This window comes from Pocillopora verrucosa, chromosome 3, assembly GCF_036669915.1.
Source record: "Pocillopora verrucosa isolate sample1 chromosome 3, ASM3666991v2, whole genome shotgun sequence".
NCBI lineage: Eukaryota > Metazoa > Cnidaria > Anthozoa > Scleractinia > Pocilloporidae > Pocillopora > Pocillopora verrucosa.
In genome coordinates, this window is record NC_089314.1 from 934,905 (window position 1) to 959,095 (window position 24,191).

The 24,191-nt window shown below is 36.7% G+C and overlaps 3 protein-coding genes across 5 annotated transcripts; 2 read left to right on the forward strand and 1 right to left on the reverse strand.

The window, feature by feature from the left end:
• Positions 1–329: 329 nt before the first annotated feature.
• On the forward strand, positions 330–11,631 carry LOC131769665 (uncharacterized). Of its 2 annotated transcripts, none has more exons than XM_059085406.2 (12): positions 330–795; positions 1,971–2,139; positions 2,554–2,630; positions 2,951–3,189; positions 3,692–3,852; positions 4,394–4,496; positions 5,368–5,413; positions 5,836–5,927; positions 6,532–6,717; positions 7,238–7,348; positions 7,711–8,074; positions 8,542–11,631. In XM_059085406.2, exons 1-12 carry the CDS (start codon positions 468–470, stop codon positions 10,722–10,724), a joined length of 4,059 nt encoding a protein of 1,352 aa, XP_058941389.2. In that variant the 5' UTR covers positions 330–467; the 3' UTR covers positions 10,725–11,631. The 2 variants fall into 2 exon arrangements, with proteins under 2 accessions (XP_058941389.2, XP_058941388.2); XM_059085405.2 differs by having other exon boundaries at positions 8,539–11,630.
• A 702-nt stretch (positions 11,632–12,333) lies between these two features.
• LOC131769630 (transmembrane emp24 domain-containing protein 1) lies at positions 12,334–15,964 on the forward strand. The gene is made up of 3 exons (XM_059085358.2): positions 12,334–12,665; positions 13,950–14,231; positions 14,856–15,964. Exons 1-3 carry the CDS (start codon positions 12,495–12,497, stop codon positions 15,075–15,077), a joined length of 675 nt encoding a protein of 224 aa, XP_058941341.1. The 5' UTR covers positions 12,334–12,494; the 3' UTR covers positions 15,078–15,964.
• An 881-nt stretch (positions 15,965–16,845) lies between these two features.
• Positions 16,846–23,819, reverse strand: LOC131769667 (forkhead box protein N4). 2 transcript variants are annotated; one of them, XM_059085412.2, is made up of 4 exons: positions 23,135–23,819; positions 22,997–23,039; positions 19,289–19,475; positions 16,846–18,735 (listed from the first exon to the last, which is right to left on the reverse strand). In XM_059085412.2, the coding sequence occupies exons 1-4, from the start codon at positions 23,713–23,715 to the stop codon at positions 18,341–18,343; spliced, it is 1,206 nt and encodes a 401-aa protein (XP_058941395.1). In that variant the 5' UTR covers positions 23,716–23,819; the 3' UTR covers positions 16,846–18,340. The 2 variants fall into 2 exon arrangements, with proteins under 2 accessions (XP_058941395.1, XP_058941394.1); XM_059085411.2 differs by having other exon boundaries at positions 16,846–18,738; positions 23,135–23,812.
• Positions 23,820–24,191: the final 372 nt, after the last annotated feature.

Here is a 24,191-nt window from a genome sequence, read left to right on the forward strand (position 1 = left end):
CCTTTGGTAGTATTTCTAACTTAGCCGTTCCAGGAAAATTCAAAATAAGGGTTGAAAAGTGCAAATCGCGTGAGTCTATAAAGGCCTGGCACTAGCCAAAGATAATTCGTTTAATTAAGTTTCAGATTGACTTTTTTCTATTCTAGATGATAATTGAACTCGTTTTCCGCTATGTGGCTTGGAATAGGAAATTTCTTTAGCTAGAGAAGACGTTTAAGCGGTTAGTTCCTGCCTTTAGATTCAAAATCGTGTAATTTGTAACTTGGTTGTCGCGTTTTGTCCTACTGAGTCGGCGCGCGGCCTTTGTTCTTTAGACTGCGCATCAACAATGCGGCGCGGTAGAAGTTGGCATGGTTCACAAGCATTTGCCTTTCATACTTATCTTTATGTAGAAACTTGATAGACACTGGGCTACAAACATACCACTGGACTTCTATTGGGCCATCCAGTTGGCCTAGTTCTTCAGAATGGAAACTTCTTCGATGGAAACGGACGAAGTTATGGTCGAAAATCCAGTTGAAGAGTCCGAAAAGCTTTGTGAAATCGCGCCGGTTGAAGTTTCAGAAACTCGTGTTCAAATGCCGGAAATAGAAAAATCGCCGATACCGCAAGTGAACGTACTGGATCTTACTAAACTTAACCCCGAAGTTCAGCAGGGCTACCGCGTCTTCATCGAAATGTCGGCAGACTCTTATAAGAATGTAACTTGGCCATTTTTGGAGCCCGTAGATGCCAAGGCAATGGGCCTGTGGGACTATCATGAAAGAGTGAAGGAACCCATGAGCTTCAAGCAAAGTCAGTCGAAGTTTTAATTAATTTATTACAGCACTAACTGTAACAAATTTAAACCTTTCACACCTCTGAAATTTCGCATTTACCGAGCTGCCCTAAATAACTTTGACATTTTGTTACAGACGAAACGTTATTTTAAATTCAGATTGGAAAAGGTATTTGACATGAAAAAAAAGAAATCTTCTCCCATTTATTCACGTTTATGTTTACATTTTGTTGGCGTAGTGAAATTTCTGTCTCGTCGTTCTAATTTTGACCAGAGCGCTTTCCCTTTCAAAATCAAAAGTTCACATCTTGAGTTATAGTTGTTAACCTTCATATTGCTTTTAATTGTGCATTTTAAGTTCACAGTTGGTAATGTGAGCATTATTTTTAGCAGTCACTCGAATTTTGATCTAAAAAAAACCTCTACGTTACGTAAATCTGTTATGATAATTCTGTTTTCATCTTTAAAGGTGCATTCAGATCACTCCATCTTCGCCTTGTCATCATAAATTCTTATATCTGCTTGCTCCAGAATTTTTTTATTTGGGTAAAAAAACCAAAAGGTATAAAATTTGAAATTTATCTGATCAAGGGAATCCCCATAAATATCACATGGTTTATCGGCACGATATTCTTCCATTAAAGCAAGTTCTGTTCTCTAACTAGACCAAGTTTGTCTCATACATGGTTTGAGTAACATTTAAAATGAACACACATTTAGTGTTTTTGTTGTAAAGAGAGTGAGTCAACATATGTTAAAGAAAGTTTAACAATTCTCTATACCAAACTTCTCTATAATGTTTGGAAAAGTACCCTGATTTAGGGCACCTATCTTAGAAGATTTCTTAGTCCCTGGCAATCTGTTTAGCCACCTACAGTTACTTTAGGCTCTGAAAATTTTCAGGAATATTTATATTAAGCAGCAGAAACATAAATTGCTTTCTATTTATGTTTGAAAGATGTTGTTGGTAAAAGAGATATGATTATTTTTCTAATTCTTTTCCAGCAAAGTGACCTCTAATTTTCTCATTTTCAAAAGTTCTAAGGAAATGCAGCAACTAGTAATTTTGGTCAAGTGAGACCTATTAAAATTTTTCAAAACTTTTTTTTTTCATCTTAAGTCACCTGAAACTAAACTAATCTATCATTTCAACTTTTATATTGTTTCTAATTTTCTTCCTCTTTTGTTGTAGTTGGTGACAAATTTAACAAGTATGAATATAGGAGCATCACTGAGGTTATAGCAGACATTCGTCTTATTCTGGAGAACTGTTACCGCTACAATGGATCAGATCACTGGGTGTCCAAACTTGGCCACAAGATGGAGAAGATACTGGAACAAAAGTTGGCTTTGCTGAACAGGTGATTATGCATAAAATGGCCATTCTATTTTATTATTAGTTTAAAAGAGTTATCCAGAAGCACTGATGGCCAGCATTTTCGTAGGCTACTTGTTTCTGAACTGATGGCTACCTTTATCAAACATACACATTAAAATACCTGTCTTGATCTGAGGTAAACTTCAAACTATTACAGCTTTTGTTTTTATGGCTGGCCACTAAAAAATTTCTGAATAACACTAAGTTTAGTTGACTCGTATACTTACCGCAAATCCTAATTTCCAAACACGTAGCCTTCTTGTAATGATAATGATAATAATATAACAACTTTGTTTTACCTTATTTCTGGTTTTAGAAGCCCTTTTGGAGTTTGAAGAATCACTTAGAGGCAGAATCAATTTGAGAAATGTTTATGTTTTTTTAATTTTAATTGTAGGTCCTTAAGAGACAAAGTGAGTTTGGAGGCCACCATGGCATTGAGGAGTGACTTTGTTCCTACAGAAGTTTCAGAAGGTAATATTTTATACTGTCTAGGCAATCTTCGATGAGTGTTGCTACTGTACAATGAAAGAGTATAGACCTACTTAATTAGCAAATTTATAGACAAGCATGAGACTTAACATTAATATAGAACCATCAAAAAAATAAAGTGTCATTGGTCATTGTGATAGATGTACCCCAGTGTAAATGTGAATAAATGCCAGGGTTAAGGTATTAATTGTCAATTATACTAGTATCAGAGTATTCATAGGGGTGAATTTCTTTTGGGGATATATAGATATTTTATCTTTAATATATGTATATATATTTTTCTCTTTTTTCCATTGTTTTAGGGGCAACTGGACGTAGACGAGCAACCCGTGTCTCCTATGTCAGCATGATAAATGGTGAAGAATCATCCTCTTTGCTTACACGGCTAAAGATTCAGGAAGATTTAGAGGAACGTGAGCGCCGTCGAATACGTGAGAAGGAGAAAAAAGAGGCCAACTTGGTATTGCTTCAGGATTTAGCAGAGTGGGAGGAGAAGGAGCTGGATCCTGATATGATTAAACAGCTGCATTCAATGTGGGAGGTAATAGTCGTTAATTTAAAAGAATAAGCAGTAATTGTGTGTGGCTACAGCAATGAAAACTCCTCAGACAAGTGGTGGAATCCTTTAGCACCCATCATGGGCTAGCAAATCTTCATCTATAGGTGTTTGTGTTTGATCTATCTGCCAGTCAATGTCAATTTGTTAAGTCCTGTTATACAGGCTTCTGACATACCAAGCAGTATCACATTTTGTGCATCTTGAACAATGTGGCTCCAATTGTTCAGATCAGATATTTGCTAAATTTGTCATCCCTTTTCAATCTTTAAGCATTCTCATTTTCAATCTATCATTACCTCCCTTATAAGTATTTTATTACTCAATGTTAACATTTTGCAGTTTCTTAGAATTTAAATATAGTTTAAACTTTGGTATGGTGCTTGAAAATTCACAAAGTACATGTAGCTGCTTTGAGCAAGTTCCTGATTATCAAGATCAAGCAGTGTACAACTTTTGATACTGATTTTGTTTTTCTTTTCAACAGATTCCTTCAATTGCTAGCCTTTTATTTCTACTGAAAGATTTTCTCTGCATTCAAGACCTTAGTGTTACTGAGCTTGAGCTTAGCTTTATTTATGCCAGTAAATCTTCATTACTGGCCAGAATATTTACAGCTCTGTTGATTACTCCACACCAGCGGAAAAGGTGAAACATTTCTAGCATTTTCATGCGTGTTTTTTACAATTTACTGTCTAGTGGTATATTTTTGGTATGTGTCTTTTATACTGGTATGGTTTTCTGTTAGGCTTAAGATATTTGATTTTCTGGTAGCATTTAATCTGTCTAATATTTAGCTTTTCATTTACCTTGCAAAATTAAAAATAATGTAATACATTATTTAATTATTCATTTGATTATTCTCTTATGTAGACACAGGGTTTAACATAAAGAAAAACTACACTTTGTATGCCCCTGAAAGTATATCATTGCTCTCTTTTCCATGAATGGGATACATGAATTTATGATATTAATCTGCATTTGAGATCCCAGTAGTACATAACCTAACCTCACAAAAACTGTCAGAAGTCCATTCTGACGTATGTTTTGATTATTAATTTTCTGACTGGAAATGTTGTCTTTTCAAGTCGACTGTTATCAGAGGTTTTGTTAAAGCTGAATGAAATTGATTGAATGCTACGAGGATTAGGGTTGAACTCAAACACACATTTTGATCTCTTTTATGTAGCTTGTTCAAAAAGCCCCCAATGAAATTCAAATTGTGGGAATCCAAGCTATGTGACAGATTAAGTAGCTGGTACAAAGCCACTGAGAAGGATGGCCAAGTACTGGTAAGTTCTAGTCAAACTGTTACTTACAGCACAGTTTTTTACTCTGCCATCAGTCCTTACTTTGGAAAGCTGTTGGCTTTTGGATTGGCTTTTGGATTGGCTTGGTATTTTTGTTGTGGTCTTGGGAAAGACACTTTACTCTTACTTGCTTCTTTCCACTCAGGAGTATAATCAAAGATAGGAAAACTTTCAAACTATGATGGAAATTTGACAATGTGTCTGGGGGAAGGGGAAGGGGGAGTTATGTGCCATGGATTAGCTTCCTACTTGGGAAAAATTGTAATATTCCTAGTCTCCTTCTGCGACAGAAACCAAGGTCAAGTCTCATCCTTTATGAACCTCCTGACCTCTAAGAGTTTGATTCCCTTCATGCCTTTTTTTTGCATGTGCATCTTCTCACGCAGGCAAGGCCTTTTTTTATCCAACTGCTTTTTTTAATCTATATGGCACTCTGTTTTTACTGAAATAATCGAAAATCCCATAGAGTGTCCACTGTGTATGCAGTATCTTCAAATAGATAGATCTGTAAAACAGTATGTATCTACATGGGCAGTTCATTCTTCCCCAGGACAACTCTTTTACAGAGTGGACTCACACTGAGGAAAGGACCATTGGTGCAGTGATGATAGTTCTTATCCACCCCCTCCTCCTTACTTACCAACTTGTTTACTGTGGCCCATTATCCCTTTTTTCTAATCTGACCTGGTAACAATTAACATGAAGAACCAACCCCTTGGATGTGACAGTGTGCAAACCCTGTCTATTATTGATATTTATTCGGTTTCTTTATTATTTACAAGATCTCTGATTTAATGTTGTGCAAAACTCTTTGTTCAGTTTGTTAAATTTATTTATTTATCTGTTCCTTCAGACTTGCCACCAGTGTGGTTTGGATTTGGCCATCTTTCAAGTACTGGGTGAGTATGTTTCATCTGCATTGTAATGTGTTCTACTTAACAAATAGATTCCAAGTTGCCGTGCGTCTGTTCAGTAATAGATCACAGATGACGTCAAAATTTAGTAAGAAAAAAAAAGTGGCATACAAGGTGCAGCCGAGTGTGTCACTGATGTTCTCACCACATTTTGACGTCGTCTGTGATCTATTACTGAACAGACGCACGGCAACTTGGAATCTATTTGTTTTACATAATAAAGAATTTTAAAAAGTTTTAATGATGACATCATCTATATGTCTGTCCTCCAATAGATCATAGGTGAAAACCAATCAGAATGTGTGCATAACTGAGCTTATTATATAAATACACATACAACTTGCACAACATTTTACATCAATGATAGTAGACCTGTGCATTATAATGATTGTATTAATTGTTTTTAGGTGATGCAAATCCTTTACTGGAGAAGTCATTCATGGATCTAACTCTGCATCAGCGAGTGTGGATTCTTAAATGTGTCTGTGACAACAGTTTGGTAAGACTAGCCTGAACTGGAAGAAAATTCAATGAGATTAACTACACCGTAGAGTCAGCTACAGGGCTATTTAATGCAAATATTTAGGCTGTGTTCATGTCTCTCCTTCATTCATTTTTGATGGTGCATAACCAATAACAATAAAACTTTGCTGATTTGTAAAGCCACTTTCAGGGACAAAAATCAGTTCACACTTTCGAACAGTTCTTTTAATGTGCAGAATAACACTATGGTTTGTACCATTCTAAGACATTCAATGCTGTGCGTTTGTAGGTAATAGTTCATGGAATCGTGATAGAACATTGTTTTGAGGGAAAGGGGCGGAAAGGTGAACTTAGTAAGGGACAAAACAAATAAAAATGAAGTAATAAGAGGTTAAAAAAGTCAATGTGTCAACAATTTTGTTGCTACTTTTTGCTTAAAACCTCGACGTTCTTCCAATTTGAGCAGGAATTATTTTCACCTCAATGACTCGTAACATTTCTTTTCTTTTTAGAGTAAAAATCAAAACATAGGAATTCTTACATGTAAATACATGTAATCCAGTTCATTCCTTAGTGGTTTAATGGCTATGCAGTAACTTAATGTGTTGTTATTGTCCTAGGTGAGAGACTATGATTTACGCGATCATCTATCATCCATTGCTGCAACTGAACAACGAGAAATGTTATTGGGAAATGATGCAGACAACTGCACGTACCTGTATTTTCCAGTCTTCTCTGCTTCTGACTTGCGCATCTACAAGCAGTGTCCTTTAGAATTTCCATCATTAAACAAAAGAAAGAGAAAGGTAAAACATACATTTTAACTCCTTTAGAGTTTTTTAATCCCAGTATCACGTGCAACTTTATCGAGAACAGTTGCCTATTACACCATGGGCAGCCACTTATGGAAAAAGTTATTGAAACCTGTTCACTGACAACAACCTTAACCCTTTAACTCCCAAGATCACATTAGTAATTCTCCCTACTGTTTGCCATAAAATACTTATGATTTCAATTTGGAGAATTTGGCATTGGATCAACTTGTAGTCCCCTAATTGAGTCTTCTTTTTTATTCTCCTCACTTGTCTACTTGATTCTGTGTTGATATTGTAAGGAGAAATTCTGTCTTGGTCACTCATGGGAGTTAAAGGGTTAACAATAAAGAAGACTGTATTAAATAAAAAGTCAAGACACTTAGCAATGAGCGAGGAAGAAGCAAGGCTGGTAAAGAATGGAAAAGATGAAAATGGATTGTAAATTAACTTAAGTGAATAAACCATGAGGATGACGTAACTCCCTTAACAGAAATCTTCTCTTTCATTACAGGTGGCGACGCCCCAACCTCCTCCCCCTCCCCCATCGACAACAAAGTGCAAGGCAACTCCATCACGACCTGACACACCCACCCGACCCAGGAGAGATACAAGACTTAGACAGGTAGGGAAGGCCTTTAAGTTACCAATATTTTCTAGTCAATGCCTGTGGTTAATTGTGTGTTACAGCGTGATTTTTACAGGAATGTACCTACTGTGTTTGTACAGTCCTGAAATCTGCAAGGAGTAAGTTAAAACTTGCAAACTGGTTTTTGAGAAATGAACAAAGGATGGGAAATAACGATTAAGTCGAAAAACGTCGAAGACTAGAGTTTATTTGCCAGCTGCAACAAGACCTTAATTCTTGGATGAAGTCTACGTAAGATTGCTCCGGTTTCGTAGATTATTTTGACCCAAAGGTCAATTTATTTAAGTTGAATCGTGAATGACCATAATAATTAGGGGTTTTTTTGGGTTTTTATCTAGCTTCGAAGTAAGTCGCCATCACCCGAACCGGAAAACGAAAATCTACTATCACCGCCTCCGGATGAAGAAGTAAAAGAGCCAAAGAACACAATTGTAGAAGGGTTTGAACTTTCTGCCAGTGATGTTGAATCTCTCAAGAAGCTTTGTGAGCAGTTTGAAGAACCACCCCCTCCTCCCAAGAAACGTGGTAGAAAGCCTAAGCCCCCACCCCCAAGGAAGCGATGTGAGGTTGAACTGCACCAAACTCTGTTTGGTTTGCTTGAAGAACTGGAGAAGTATGAGATGTCCTTCAGCAAGTTGACGAGTAAAGCAAAGATAAAGATTATGAAGGAAAGTCAAGAACCTGAGCCGGTTGATGAACCAGGTACGGACTCCTACTTGGCAAAACAATTGTTCAGTCTTCTCCAATTCTAACGTATTTATGTGGAGCATGATTGACATTGTAAATAAATAAATAAATAATAAATAAATTGACATTGTGTTTGGTAAACGCCACCGTTGGAAGTGTATTTAGTTAGTATCCTTGGTTCTGTCCTTTTTTCTAATGTTACACAGCACATGATTTGCATCGTGGACTAACATTCGATGATGTACTCCAAGATGAAGGTATTCCTACAAGGACTACTGTTTATGGCACGGACTGACTTGGTCAAATCTTTTTTGTCAAATTTTGTATTCGTCTAATTCTTTAAGAACCATATTGTCCTTGATGGCCTTTGCACATTCTCTGTAATTTTCTGAGCAAATGAGGATCTTTTTGTGTTATCTTTTCGCGGAGGTTTTCCAGTTTTACCGATTTTACGGTTGATTTTTATTTTTCCCCTTCAGAAGAGGTAACACAAGCCGGAGAAGCTGAAGAATGGGGCAGCGAAGAGAGCATTGAAGAGGACATTGAAGACGCTGGTGCTCAGAACATGTCCAGTGACGAAGACTTTGTTCTGGACGATGAAGAAAACGAGAAAAACAAAGGGGCAAGTACTGAGCAAGCATCCAATAGTGGTGAGAACAGTGACAACAAAGGTAACGCGGAAACACAAAGTGTGCTTCCGCTGAAGAGAAAAGCTGACGATGCAAATATTGCCGAGGGTAGTGAACAAGCTGCTGCTACCAGTACATGCGTGGACGGAGATGATGATTCGTGTTCCATTGCCATTCAAACGACTCCTCCCAAACTGAAAAAGAAAAGAAGGAAGCAGTCTCTTGTCGCCGAAAACAAACCTACTGCTATGTGTCAGACAGGGACTAGTATTGAGTCTCAAACAGGAGCTGCGGGCGCCTGCCAGAAAGGAACTGTATTAAATAAGCGGAATGTCGTCCACATTCCAGCTGGAATGAAAGGTGTTCAAGAGAAGAAAACAGTTACCCCACCAGTAAAAGTTGCTACCGCCGGAAATGCAGACATTAAAATCACTAACACTGTCACAAGAACTGTTTCTACATCAGAACCTGCGTCTTCTGCTGGTACAGCGGCGGTACAGAAAAGCACTAGCTCTGCGCAGGTACATCAGAAACTCCCACTTGCCTTCAATTTGTCATCTTCTGCTGTAGCACCGCCCGGTTCAGTTGTGGTGGTGCCTTCATCGCATATCGGCGGTACTGTCTCAAGCACGGTGTCTAAGACTTCTTTATCAGGAGCTGTTACTGCCCTATCAGGCTTGGGAAAGGTCATGTTAGTGTCAAGCTCTGGGGTTCCTTTGCAAGTGTTGAAAGCTGTGCCTATCAGTCAGATACAAGGGAAAACTATAAACACTTCTGTCCTGAGCACCCAGAAAAATATCAGGACTATTCCGGTAGGCGTTCCCACTACGCAGACAAATTCAGTAGGAGTAACTACGATCGCATTAAATTCTCCTCAGCTTCCAAGTGTCTCCATTCCTAAAGTTGCCATCGCCAATATGGCTACGACCTCTGGTACATTGACGAATTCAAATAAGGGTGGTCAAGTCAGTACTACAAGTACGTCATTACACTCCCCTGTTCTTCTAGTGCAACGCCAGGGGGCCGGAGGGGTCGTACCCTTGGCGATGAAGGGAGGAACGATCGTCGTACCTACACCTTCAGCATCACAAAAAGTCGTGGTTATCACCCCGTCAAGCTCATTAACATCATCTACAACAAGCACAACACCGCTGTTATCTGGAACAGGTATTTCTGTGGTGGGAAATACTCAGGTTGCACAGACTACTGTAGGGCAAAAGGTTGTTTTACCAGCAGGCGTCATATCAGCCACCCAGACTCTGTCGTCGCTGAAACCAGAAGCTAATACTGTTTCAAACAGTAAACCCGTCTCCTCAGCGGGTAAAACTCCAACTCAGTCTAATGCTTCTTCTCTACTTAAGGATAGCAATCCATTGAAAACAATAAATTCGCCAGGCGTGGCACCGGCTGCAGCTGAAAATGCTTCTTCAACTAAAAAAGTTACCCCAGAGTTTACAACTCCGAGTGAAAAGCTAACGAAAGCGGATTCAGACCGCGTCAGTGAAATGGTTACACAAACTGTAAAGTCAAATTGTGATGTTTCAGCTAGGTTAATGAAGACATTGCCATCTACTTCGCAAGACACTTCTATAGAGCGCACTACATCTCTAGAAACCAATTTGGAGCAAAATTTGACTTATGAGGATAAATCTTTGCCATCACAGAGCACGAATTGTCAACGGGAAACCATTGATAGTGGTGATACTAATGATAAAACTAAAACAGACTTCGTTGAAAAGGAGCAAGACTCTAAAAATGGTTCCGATCCCCTGGTTGATCTCACATGTTATGAGATAAGTGTAACTGACTCCGCGGGATGTGAGGAAAACAACGATTCTGTCCCGAATGGGCTTCATCCAGATCTGAAGATATCCCTTCCAACTAAACTCACAGACACTGACTTTAAACTGTGTAATGGAGTTAATCAATCAGCGACTTCCGACTCAAATTCCGAGATTGAAGAACTTGACTCTGCAGAACAGAGTCATTCAATCGTTGAAAAAACTCCCAATGGTGCCGTAACGAACGAAACTTAATAGAATGATTGCGATCGGATGGATGTGAGGAAATCAAATTCATTTAGCTAATCTTGTCTCCCTGAAATGATATTCCAAGTGTTTGACTCACGTGGACTATAAGCAGCTCCATTGTTTTTTCTTTCCTTTTTAAAACAAAGATCCAAACCCGTGTTTGTAAGGGTTCGTGTAAGTGTTTCGTTACAATAACTCTAGAATATTTTGCGAAAATTTTTTTTGAAAAATGCGATGGTAACTTGTACAATAGGGTAACTTTCCAAGGGGCAAGACAACGGTTTTAAATTTAGAGACCCTGAGAGACGTTCCTTTGAGGAAATAAATTACTGAGAGCGGATGTGTGCGACCGTTTAGGTTTTTTTTACCGATATTATTTAGCTTGCCTAGCGTTTTTTTCCTTGATTTAAAATGAAAAGGCTTTTTGTGCTGGACTCACCTTTGCGTTTTTGTTATTATTATTGTTGTTATTATTATTATTATTATTATTATTATTATTATTATTATTATTAATTTATTTATTTATTTTTCATGCTGCAAAACATTGCCCTTAGATGAAACGTTATATTTTCAACCCTATTCCACGTTTAGACACGGCACACCTATGAGAGACATTCAGATCTTCGAAGGTGTTATCTTTCTACCCCTAAAAGACTGACAATAATAAGAATAAAAAAAGGAACGGAAAGATTCGTTACTCCCTTCAGAGTTTGTCGTTGTCGTTTTGTTTGTTTGTTCTTTTCTCTGGAAATAGTAAGTTTTTCGGTTTTGTTTTTCTTTTCGCAAGATTTTAAAAATTGTTTTCGTATATCCATCAAAGCCCTCAAAGGATCAAACTAAAAAAGTTATCACGGTTCACCGAGCATTCCCTTGTTATTAAACCATTCGCCGCGCTGGTGATTTGAAAAGAGAAAATAGAACGAGCCATAGCTAATCAGTTTGCGACATTACAGCTTATTTGGGGTAAATATTTGATTGTAGGCCAGTCCGTATCACACAGCTGATCACTTTCAGGCGACCAAAAATAACAACTTGTAGAAACTATATCTTAATTTTAAAAAGATTTTAAATGGAAATTGTTCCTTTTTCCACCCACGGAGCGGCGTAAATGTGTGGCGATTATGTAAACACTACATAAAAATTTGAAGACGGGTTTTCATATGGCAAGGAATACGACCATGCCAGCGTCGCCTGTAAGCTTGACCGTGCTGGCTGTAGTAATTCTTTGTGGTGTTCATCGTGGATTTGAAGTTCAACACCGATGGAGATATATGAAAAAGGGAAGAACCAACGCCACACAAGGTATTAGTGGCGATAGCAGGCCGCTTGTGCTCTTAAAGGCGGGCTTCCATCTGACAAGGGCGCAATCCCAACAAATGGTATTTCAATTTTCAAACTTTTAATTACATTTGTGCAGCTGACGCACCTGAAACAGCACGTGGCCAGATGAAATGAAATAAAAGATGCGTCTTGATACTGTTAAATATTTTCGAGTGGTCTAACTTTTTGGCCTCTGTTTGTAACGCATGCTATTGCGTGACATCTGTCACCACCCACATACCGCATGTACCCGCAACGCAACAGGTGTGCAGAGACTCTCGGGAAGGAAGTCTGGTATCATCTCTCGCAGGACACGTCCACGTAGATGTCTTCAATATGCAAAATGAGGAATCAGCCGTGTTAATTTACAAATACACGACTGAGATAGTCTAGTAATTGCTTTTCAGTTTGTAGATTTAATTCAGTTTGTTTGATTTTTTATCGTAGTTTTTCGGAATGCGTCGTTCAATTACTCGCATCTTGTTCGGCATATTTGTACAATGGCTCACTTTGCTACCCTTGTCCCAAGCGATGTTGAACGGGTTTACCACCATCGTAGAGGCAGGAAAAGTGAACTGCTTTTACGAGAATATGGAAGTTAATAAAACCTTGGAAATGGAATATCAGGTGAGAGTTATGAACTTAGGTATACCACTGTACATCGCATATTAGTGCAGTGTCCTATCTAAGGGTTTCGATAAAATATTTACTTTAAGTTCTCTTGTTAAACTTACAAAACACATGAGAACTGTTTAAAAGGCAGAATGAATTATCAGCACGTAAGCTTTATTCGAACGTGTTCGTGAAAATTTATCCCGACAGAAATTTTTTCACTGAAGGGACTTGATATTTCACGGTAAATCGCCTGCCTCTATTGGAAACTTAAACAATAATTTATCGGTACTCTGCCAGGCAACTGATGGCGTTCAGAAATATGAAATTTGTATTTCATTCTAGGAGCTTGAATTGAGCCAATGATGATAAGTGTTTCTCTAGAATTTGAATACCATTAGAAAATGAATATTATTAAAACTTCGTCTAATAATCATCACGTTCCGACCTTTGTGGAAAACAGCACAACATAGTCTCCTGGCTAAATTTGATATATTTCAATTTCTCTGCAATTAGACAGAGGCTTCACAATTTAACATCTATCCCAATTTCAACCTGCTGGCAGGCGAGGAAAACCTTAAATTAATTTCTCATTTGCTGAAAACAACAGGCTGGTAATGAATAAAGGGGGTTAGTTACTAAAGAGACTGTGGTGCTGTGCTAGTGGAAGTGTGACAAGATAATTTGGTTTTATCAACTAAGTTGATAGTGTAAATTGGCCACCATAAGGAGTTTCAAAGCTGACATTTAGAGCATTAGCCCTTCATCAGAGCAAAAGATGAAGGGCATTGATGTTGGCGTTGAAACTCTTTACATTATCAGCTCAGAATAATTTTCGTAATAAGATTTGTATTATGAGACAATACTTCAACATCATATTATTCAATTGGATTTAAAGAAGGAAATACAGACATATGGCCATAAGTTTCATGGGTGGATTGGTTAACCATATTTCTTAGGTATGAAGGCTGACCAGAAGCTCTGTTATACCAAGGATGGTAAAGTAAATTTCTTTGATTGAAGGCAAACAGACCTTTTATGCTGAAGAAAAATATAACCTGTTTTAGTTTCTTAATCATAATGATATTAACACTTTTACTATATTGCCACTTAAACAAAATTATGTAAGGTTTTCTCAGATGTCATGTTCTGTTATTTTGAATGGAAGCCTTTGAAAGATATACGACAAGTTTGTAAGAAGCCATTGCTAGGTGAAAGTGATAACAGATTTGGCTCACATGAAAACCATCTTATCCTTTGTGTTTTTATTTCATTTTTTTTCTTTCTGCAATTGCACAGGTGGTTGAAGGAGGGGGAGAAATGGACATTACCTTTCAAGTGATTTCTCCTAGTGGAGCACTGGTAGTGGATGATCAAAAGAAAACAGATGACTTACATACTGTCCAAGTAAATGAGAAAGGAGTATATGCATTCTGTTTTGATAATTCATTCAGTACACTGGCAGAGAAAACTGTCTATGCAGACTTAGGACTTGAAAGTGATGACATAGACAACTGGTTATCAGAGCTGGAGGGAGACAAAAGTATAGAAGACCAGCAGCTACAAGTTGAAAGTTTACGGGTATTGCTACTAAGTATACGAGTTTACTTTACACAGTAAAATGTGCCTTTCAAAACTATGCATAGTGAGGCCATGTTGTATTGTCAGATTTCATGCAAGACTGGGAACTATTCATTTAAAATGTTCCAGAGTTTCTATGTTTGCACAAAACATTGGGCAAATTCTGAACATGAAATCCATTTAAACATTTAAATCTGATCCTTGTTAAGTTTGCATTTGATTCCATGTAATGCAGGGGGACAACTTTAGAGAGACTAGCACTCCATCCATAGTTGGCTATAGTGCTGGTTGCTTCTTAATACAGAGTGCAGGATAGGCTCTGACAACTGAGCGAGTCACTCTTTTATGCAGGCTTTAGTTTTCTTTGTTAAACTGAGCTAGAATGGATGATGGATGTTTCAGTATTGGAAAACACATGTTGTAGATCAAAGTTAATTACAAGTCAGGATGAGTTCAAGCAAGTCTGTCATACTGTCTCCCTAGTTCTACATTACCAAATCCATTACACAATGAAAAATCTAAACCCTAACCAGAGTTAAATAATTCATTCTAAGAGTATTTTTAACTCCAACCTACATATTTAAAGGCCTATGTTCATTATCCTTTGTATCCTTTTGTTGACAGACCACACTTGAGAATATAAAAATGCAGTTGGAGAAAGCCCAGGGTTACCAGACCTACCTTACAAAGAAGAATGTAAAGAGTCATTTTCTTGTAACTAGGAGTGGAAGTAGAGTGTTTTGGTGGTCTCTTGTACAAAGTGTTGCCCTTGTTGGAGTGGCTATATGCCAAGTATTAATTGTGAAGAATTTCTTTGGTACTAATAGTACTGGACAAAGGATTTGAACATTTTTTTTTTAGTTTATTCCGAGTTTTACTGATGACCCCTCTACATTTGCAGTTCCTTTGGGGGTGAACACTGTTATCTTTACTGACTGTTTTCTCATTTGCTTTTGCTAAGTCTTGATATGAAGCTAGCTGATGACAGAAAAACACATCTTTTTCTTTCTAGAACAATTTTTCAAATAATATTTAGAGCTTTATATTGATGTCAGTAAAAAAATATCTTTTCACTACTAAATAATACAAGAGTTTCACTATCCAACTTGATGGTGGTGATGCCTTCTAGATACAGGACTTGAAACTTCCTGTGATCAAGTGTGGTTTGTTTTCTCTTGAACAGACTCTGAAGGAAAGATAACATTGTGTCTAGGTTAGTCCTACAGAATGGCAGTGTAATCAGACTATCGCCTTGACATGTTGCATACTGATGAAAATGTTTTCCCTGTTAAGGAGATTATGTAGCAAAATTGTCATGAACACAGATTGACTTACATGTAGGATTGCTCTTTTGTCTTGCAAATAAATGACATTAAAATAATTATTTTTAAAAAGTGGGGCAGACATTAAGTCAACATTTAACAACCAATGAATAAGCAGAGATATGAAGTGAAATTATGATAAGAAAGGAATGTAAACTGTGCTAGATCAGTAGTACAGACAGAAATACTTACAAATTTTCCTAACTGATATAAAGAAATCCCAACGGGAAGGTTTTACATTAACAAGTTTCTCTGCATCAAAGTTTGCACCTTGAAATATGTGCCTCCTGAAGACATTATGACTTAATTGTGTAGAAAAACAAGTTGTTGGCTAAAGAATGTTATTTTGAGGAAAATGGCATTTTGGACACATCTGTGCTCTTGAAACAATACAAAAGTTGTTTAACCAAATGTTTATTCATTATGCTACAAATTTCAAACTAAGCACTGAATGTAGTTATCAGCTTCCAATCAATTTAGCCTGTGGAATACTCCTTCAACATTTGATGTGAAGTAAGTCTACTTTATTAAAAATATTTTTTAAAGAAAATACTGACTATAACCTTTGGGATTTTAATGGAGCAAAAAAGCCCTTTATGAATTAAAAGTGTCGTGTTAATGGATGAAGTTCATGGAAATCTTGAGGAAATCAATAATTCCATTATCTAGGCATGGAAAACCAGACATTTGATTATGGGAAATCATGGAGAATTCCTGAAGATGATAGTTTTGAGATTGGTCTAGGGATAATGCCTTCATAGCATGAATTTTTTGGCATAATTTCAAATTTACTTTTTTTATGGCAAGTTATGGAGAACATCGAAAAAAGTCATTGAAATGATCATAGAAAGTCGTAGACTTTAACAAATTTGTAAGATTAAGAACTCAATCCTGGTTACCATATTAGAATTTTCACCTTCCCTATCTCCTTTTTGGTAATAAAGTAGAAATTCTGGTATTTCAATTTATATTTCATACTTCAATTCCTTGAATAAGCAAATGTACTCGAAAATTCCAGGTTCAAGGATAGGTGCTTATTGGGAGGATGGCACTTGACAAGTAAGTGCAACAATAGGACTAAAATTAAAAGAATAATGTACATGAACTGCAAGCAAAGAAACTATTCTCTTGTACTGATTCTGCTGTAAAGTGGCAACAGAAGTTTTGCTTTTGTGACCTGACTATTTAAGAAAGTGTAGGAGGGGGGGAAGGGTGGTTACTTGAGGGAAGGCATTTATTTATTCCAGGAAATACAGTTCAATTGATTCTGGTACACAAAACTGAGGAAACAGTTTGAGATTTTGAGCTTCTCTTTATTGACAGAGCTGAAGCATATCTGCCCACTGCCTTGCATACCATAATGCCCTACAACTTTTAAATCTGCAATACGATTAGTTCACTAAAGAAATGATCTTATTTACAAGTTGTACATTGACCATATATTATTATTATTAATCATTATTATCAATTTCCACTACATCTTTTGACTGATCGTATTTTAGTAACATTATCAGTCCCAAAGATGAGCACAAGTTTCACATGACATCAGTACATAATATTGTGTCAGCACTTGAAAGAAAATGTACCTCTAGTGTAACAAAATAAATACTAGCTACAAATTTAAATTAGTGGTGAATCTACTGTACAAATGTTTGCCTATTGAATGTATTTTGTGTGAAGTGATGTTTTAGTGCTCCTAAGCTAAATATTGGTTCTATATACAATAACTCGGGGATGTTATCTTTGACAATGTCATTTTGTGATGGTACAAAGAGGTTAAAGCATTACTTACTAATCATGATATTTGAGGACCCAGAGATTAAAGTTACAAATCAATGGATGCATTAAATTCCCAGAGTAAAAAACAGACTTCAATCTTTTCATGCGACTATGAGTTATGTTTATACACTTGTGAGATAGTGAAAGAGTGGTTCATTATGCAGACAAATTCTTTTGAACTAATGATTAACTTAATTTTCATCACAACCAAGAACCTCAAGACTACAAAAAAAAAGAAAAATGCAAACTTTAAGTTTACAAGAGAGGAACAAAGATACAACACTGAATGCTGTACACAACACCTCATTCTCCCACTCGTCACCCATTCAAGTCTTGTTAATTAAAGAAATCAGCTACAATAAGTATTAGCGATGTTATTACCAATAAAATATTATAAATATACATGTACAAATACTAAATGCAATATAAACACACAGATACAACATAATAAAGGTTTAAGTGCATATACAAAGCATGCAATTATTGCTTAAACAATCTTCAACATTATGACTGCAGACCACAGTTTTAAAACAAATAATCTAAGAAATAATTTGAAATATTTAGAGAAAATGAAATATTTAATATTAATACCTCGAAAGATATGCAACCATATGTAAAAGCATTGACAGTTTTTGCAGGGTTTTGGGGGTTTTAAGAGAGAATTGTGGTGTCCAAGGGTGATAAATACTTCTTTATCAGAAAGTCAACTTTGTAGCATATATTTGTTCCCTTAAGGTTCATTGCCAACATTGCAGATCTTAAAGATAAAAAGTTATGTACTGATCTTTATGTTTATGGACAGAAAACCCTGTAAAGAGTGTTTTGAAGTATTGCTTCTTCAATTCAAATATTTGATAAAAAAGGAAAAACATCTACATCATGTATTTTCACCTCACTTAAGAATGCATTTACATTTCAATATAGAGAAGACTTAAAGAAATTTATGGTCTCTGTATGGTAATTAAACAAATTATTTTTTCAATAAGTCCTAACTAAATCTATGATAAATCAAAAACCCACATTGATATGTTGTGGTTGCAAGCTGTAGTACTGAGACACCATTGGAAGTGGGATGTCAAAATCTTGCCCATCACTATTAACAAAGTATTGCGCAGAATTTTCCATTTCTACCGTGGTTGTGATTGGATCGCATCCATGAATGCCACTGATTGGCTGTGTTGACATCGGCAAGGTTGTACAAGTGCTGAGTGTTGGATCAAGTGGAAGTTCGGTGCTTTGAGAGATGATGTCATCCCAATCCAGTACTTCATTTTGTTGAATTTCTTGAATCAAATCATTGCCAAATAGTTCCTTGGCGGCATCTGCTGCTGCTATGTCTTCACAATTTTCTGACTGAATCAGCTCTGGAGAATTTTCCAAGTCCTCACTTGAGATGGATAACTCTTCTAGGGAAAACATAAGAAAATTAAACTCAGAAAAAATTTCCTAAAATAGCAACTAATTCTAATCAAACACATATCAGGAGGGAGAAAGTCAAAGTTGATACATTTCTCCCTACAGACAACTTACTTGCTCATGATAGAGCATTCCTCTACAGTTACTAACTTGGCTAGCCAGTGTTACTTTAGCTTGGGAAGAATTGTTTTAGTCACAAGTAATTGCTTACTCTAGAACATTTGTTTTATTTCTAGAAAAATTCATTTCAGCATTATTTTTGAGTCAAACATTAACTTAAAGGTCATGAAATTATAGGAAATGGTCTTAGCTTAAGATGCTCTCGACTGTGAAACAAATTCCCCTTTTCAGTTCCATAGAATATGTTTAACCAACAGAATCCTACAAGCATGTACACAATATTGATGCCTATGCTTCTTGTCGTTTTTTGAAAAGTACACTTTTGACCAGCTGTAAAGGGTATGAGAATAGTAGAAAAGCATATCATTGGTAGAGTGTAAAGAGAAAGAGAAAACACTGCTTTGTTAAGTCCACACATACCTGGATTTGCCATGCTTGCTCTAATTGCTTCAGCATGTTTTTTCTTCCATTTTCTTATTTCCTTATCCATTTGTTCACGTCTCTCAGGTTTTAATGACCACAGGCATCCTTTTCTCTGAGAGGCACCTTGAGGCCTTTCCAGCTTACAAAATGCCTTGTTCAATGAGAGATTGTGCCGCACAGAATTCTGAAAAGAAGTAGCAACTTGCATTAAAACCAGGTCCTATATGACATTTTTATTGTGAATGGAAAAAAAACTGAGAGGTGTTTAGAGTAGAACTTTGATTACAAACAAATGATTCATGGTTTTTAATTCAAAACCTTGCAGTAATGTAGGAAAAAATATCTAGTTTGAAACCCAAAGATATGATGGGGAAAGCTTGTATGCTGAAAAATTGTAGAACCTTACAACTGTATTCAAAATACAGCTTGGATGAATGAAGTACATTTTTAACTTACAACAAGGTATTTCTGATAGAATTCCTAACATAATTCAGTTTTTTAAATACTTGTAAGAATCTTGACATCTCGTGGTGAAATCTCTCCAAAGATTCTCAAAAGGTCTGGTTTGAATTTCATTGATGTGCTTAGATCATTACAAGCTTTTCAATACAAGTCAAAGTAATTGTAAAGTGTTATACTCAACACTCTGATAAAATAAAACCTTACAAATAATTTTAGTGACAGTGATTTGCTAATTAGTAGTCATAAGCACTAACAAAACACTCCCAGTGCTTTCTTAAACATCAGAATGCTTGCCTTAATCAAGCTGACATTATTTTAAATCAACAGCTATGTCCCTATAGATTCTTATCTTGTGTAGAAAATGTTGTAATGTTTATATCTTAATCAAACCCATAAGAAGTACGAGAGCAAATTTAACAATGGTGAGAATTTTGAACTACACTGAAATTTGCTGTGTCTTTGAGGACATAATTTTCCAATGTAATCTCTTATATGTGTTTGTCTACTTTGTATAAATGTTAAACTGTCGTTAAATAACTATTGCACTGGTTTGAAATGTGTTTAACTGATGAAAAGTAAATGGAACAAACATTCATCTGACTTACATAGTTGCACTCTGATTTCTACATTAAATGGAATGTAACATCATTAAAAAAAATAGCCCAACTCAAAGATCTGCCTCATGCAAGAAAAAAATTGTTCACAAAACTGTGAATTCTGCAAAATTCTATACGGTCTGTACTAAATCAGGAATAACTACAGAAAAATTTTCTTCCAATTGAGAAATTTTCTGACAACAAGTCCATTTACACTGAATCCCTTCTCAAGAGTCGTTTTGAATGTGAGAGAGATCATGAAAATTGAGATATTTAATTGAAAAGTATAGCATGAAACCTTTCCTCTCGTAGAAATCACTGCAAATTGAGGTGTGGTTCACGAAAATCATACATTATTAATTGGTCACTAGGGGAAGATTAACTTCCTTAGTAGAAAAAATTAAGTGTCATATTTCAATTTCCACGACATAGGACAGGAATAACTTAACATCATTTACTGCTTGAAAATAATTTTGAATAATTTGTTAACGCAATATGGTCTGACAAAAACTCACAAATGCATACAGGTCGAACAAATTCAATTTTAAAAAAAAGTTTCAAAATAGGAACTTCAATTCAAAACACTGATGCAAAAAAAAATAAAAATGGAGAGAGACTTTATCGCACATATTATTGTACCAGCACGAAATTATCTGTCATCAACTTTATGGGAATGAAAAATAGATTCATTTTCAGCATGATAATTTGCACGAACCTGATATCGTAACGTATTCCTTTTGTAAATAATATATTTTCTTTTTGATGTCATATATTTTGCAAGACATCCCAAAACAAAATAGAATGTTACAAACAAACTACTGCGAGGGAGATGAAAACACTGCAATTAATTCCTGGAAAGGATAAATTTGCATTGGGGAGTGTTTCAAAACCAAATTTCCCACTGGGTACATTTCGAAACGTTCTTTCACCAATACGTCAAAAATGCTTATATGCTGATGAACGAAAAATCATGTCATCTTCGTTGAACAATTTAGAACAAGGAAAAGATAAAAAAAAGACTAAGCCTTAAAATTAAGAAAGTGTCGCCATCATGACAAAATAGACGTGATTATTTATTCGTTTAGATTTCTAAGATAGATTTTAAGGTGGCAAGTTGCCAGGAACAAAAATAAACAATTGTATTTGCAAAATCAACGCTGAAACTTTACAGTCTTTCATTTCCAGTGAATCTCACAAAATGTTATCTCTCTTACTGAAGGGTTGGAGCAAGAGGACTAACAAGGAAAAGAGAGGAACAAAAGGAAATTGCGATAAAGTACTATTGCTGCCCTAACCTAAGCTGAGCGAACCTCATATTAGAATGAACATTAATTATTCACAGTAGAAACCACCGTGTTGGAGGCCGAACTTTCAAGAAGAAATATTTTTTAAGCATCATTGTCAAAGATATCGCGGAGATACTCGTAAGGTCAAAGATTTACTTTGTGCGCGGGTAGGATCCATTAAGCTTTTAGTCTGCTAGTGTATGCGAACTTGATTCACCACACTGAAGCGCAATTTACGGGGACAATTCATTTCAAAATGGAATTTAGTTACATATTTCGGGTCGGGTTGAATTACCATATCGTCGATCTCGCTCGCTCATGCCGAAGAGGGCTTCGATTTCCAGGGTTCCGTCACTATTTCATCGTAAAACAGATCAGGACACAACGAATAGTTCAAGAGATGGAGGAATTAAATGGCCAATTGTTTTCTGACCACCCATAAATAAAATTATAGCCCCACCCTTGTATCGCAATATTCACATTTCAGTAATGGCTGAATCTCGCAAATTCGAGGGATCCGCAAACCCTGTATTTTACACCAGAGTATCTTGATTCAACTGCACGTTATGTCGTTCATCTATCGCAAAACCTAGGCGCAATATTTGTGAAATAATCGGTAGAAGTTCTACGCAGGTCATATATTCACGATCTGATTTTACAAGGATGGCGCGCGATGAAGGTCCATTCTGAAATGCATTTTGACATGCCCTCTTGTCGACAGTTTCCTCAACAATCATTACTTTGCCTTGATTTAGTTATGTCAAATTTTCACCCATAAATAGAACTCCGATCGAGCAACTTTCGTTGGCCACAACCTCACTTGCAAACACACAACACTTCCTAGTCGAACCACATTCAGTCCATTGTGTTACATCCTACTCAATAACACTAGCATTACTCGTGTCATGAAAGCGAATGAAATGCAATGAAAATACCACACCGCTGTCAAATTTTTTCCTCTTCGTTGAAAATTCCATTTTTTTGAAAAGAACATATTTGAGAATCGAAGTTTAATTCGCAAAACGATCGACAACTAGATAATATTTTGTACATGACTTCAATCGCTGTCAGCTGTTCGGAACCCATTGTAATGCAGCAAAGAAAACCATTCAAGTGCCAAATTTCAGGAAACCGTTGAGATAACGACAGAAAAGTTTTTAAGAAGTTTGCCCAGAGCTTCCGAAGATTTTATCTGACGTTACAAATATCACAAGCTAGACCAATTTTTGGAGAGAATTTTTCAGAAGGAAAGCGATTGTAGTTGTGTAACGTGAACCGTTACAACCTCCATGTTTTTAAATTCAAAATTCGCAGGTACCGGCCATGCGAAGAATGGATTCGATAAAAACATTAACACTCACCTTCCATCCATCTGGAGCTGTCTTGAAATACGGAAATTTTCCCCTATAGAAAGCAAAACAAAGCAAATTTCAAAAGCCGTTGCGGATATTAGTCTAATAATTTGCCATGCTCCATTTCAGGCGCCAAATGAAACTTACATCATGAACTTGTAGATTTCACTGACTGGGAGTGTGCCTGAATCGCTGTTCTTCAAAGCCATAGCGATTAAACAAGAATATGAAAACAGAGGCTTCGGGTAGGCTTTATCCTGTGATTTTAAGCTATCTTTCAAGCCATTTTTCTGGTTGTGCTGGTGGATTTTGGGCTTCGAATCTGTCGCACGTGCCTGCAAAATCTGAGGAGGTGGAACTGCAGTAACGTTGACTTGAGTGTGTACTTGGGACATGGAAACTTGTTGCTGATTCGGCCACTGTACTGGTAAAGCAGTATTAGGATCAACCATAACTTGTTTCTCGCTTGCAGAGCCTTTTTCCATGGGTATACTAACGCTTTGTAGCCATTGCAAGTTTGTTAAATCGGCCGCGGGATGGCATTCCGTTCTGGGCCTTTCATGCTTTACTGTCAACTGCTGTATATCTTGAAAGATACCCTGCTCCTGCAATTGAAACAACGGATCGTTCAAATTAAAATCCATTTCCCGGCTATCGCAATCCACCATTTCGTGCAGCGAGAGCGAATCCGGAGTATCGTAGAATGCTTGTTGAAAGCTGTTCATCATTTTGGAAGAACTAGTTCAAAAATTTTCTCAAGCGAATGATGAGAACAGAACTTTACTTCGATGTGAATCAGTTACTGGCTGTTCGGATCGAACGAACCAGACAGTCCTGATTGGCTGAATTCAAGCGGTCTTCTAAGTGATTGGTTGTCACGAAAAACAACCCCCTGAGGTCTGATCCATATATGGCCAAGTTACTACTTTCGGTTCTTACAAATTCTTTCGGTATGATCTGTTCAACCACCAGTAATTCGCGCAAAGAACACCTCCGCAAATGTGTTAAAATACTAGTACTGCACGGTCAGATGCCTTGACCGGTAACTTGCAACGTTTAGTTAACATTTCGCGCTTAATTTGTGTATATTTTCGCTGCTGAAATGAAATACAATTGACGGAAATCCGTGCTTACTAGAGCGAATCAACGTTTCTTGTTGTATTGTGGTTGGAATGTTGACAGCCGACCCCACCCACGTTTTCTT

What these genes read in the sequence shown, in the direction of transcription:
- LOC131769630 (XM_059085358.2), top strand. Translation starts at nt 12,495, where the DNA reads ATGCGTCGTTCAATTACTCGCATCTTGTTCGGCATATTTGTACAATGG. An exon ending in CCTTGGAAATGGAATATCAG is followed by an intron (nt 12,666 to 13,949) that starts GTGAGAGTTATG and finishes GCAATTGCACAG; the next exon opens with GTGGTTGAAGGAGGGGGAGA. An exon ending in TACAAGTTGAAAGTTTACGG is followed by an intron (nt 14,232 to 14,855) that starts GTATTGCTACTA and finishes TTTTGTTGACAG; the next exon opens with ACCACACTTGAGAATATAAA.
- LOC131769665 (XM_059085405.2), top strand. Translation starts at nt 468, where the DNA reads ATGGAAACTTCTTCGATGGAAACGGACGAAGTTATGGTCGAAAATCCA. An exon ending in AGCTGCATTCAATGTGGGAG is followed by an intron (nt 3,190 to 3,691) that starts GTAATAGTCGTT and finishes TCTTTTCAACAG; the next exon opens with ATTCCTTCAATTGCTAGCCT. An exon ending in AGAAGGATGGCCAAGTACTG is followed by an intron (nt 4,497 to 5,367) that starts GTAAGTTCTAGT and finishes CTGTTCCTTCAG; the next exon opens with ACTTGCCACCAGTGTGGTTT.
- LOC131769667 (XM_059085411.2), bottom strand. Translation starts at nt 23,715, where the DNA reads ATGATGAACAGCTTTCAACAAGCATTCTACGATACTCCGGATTCGCTC. An exon ending in GAAATCTACAAGTTCATGAT is followed by an intron (nt 23,040 to 23,134) that starts GTAAGTTTCATT and finishes TGCTTTCTATAG; the next exon opens with GGGAAAATTTCCGTATTTCA. An exon ending in AGCAAGCATGGCAAATCCAG is followed by an intron (nt 18,739 to 19,288) that starts GTATGTGTGGAC and finishes TGTTTTCCCTAG; the next exon opens with AAGAGTTATCCATCTCAAGT.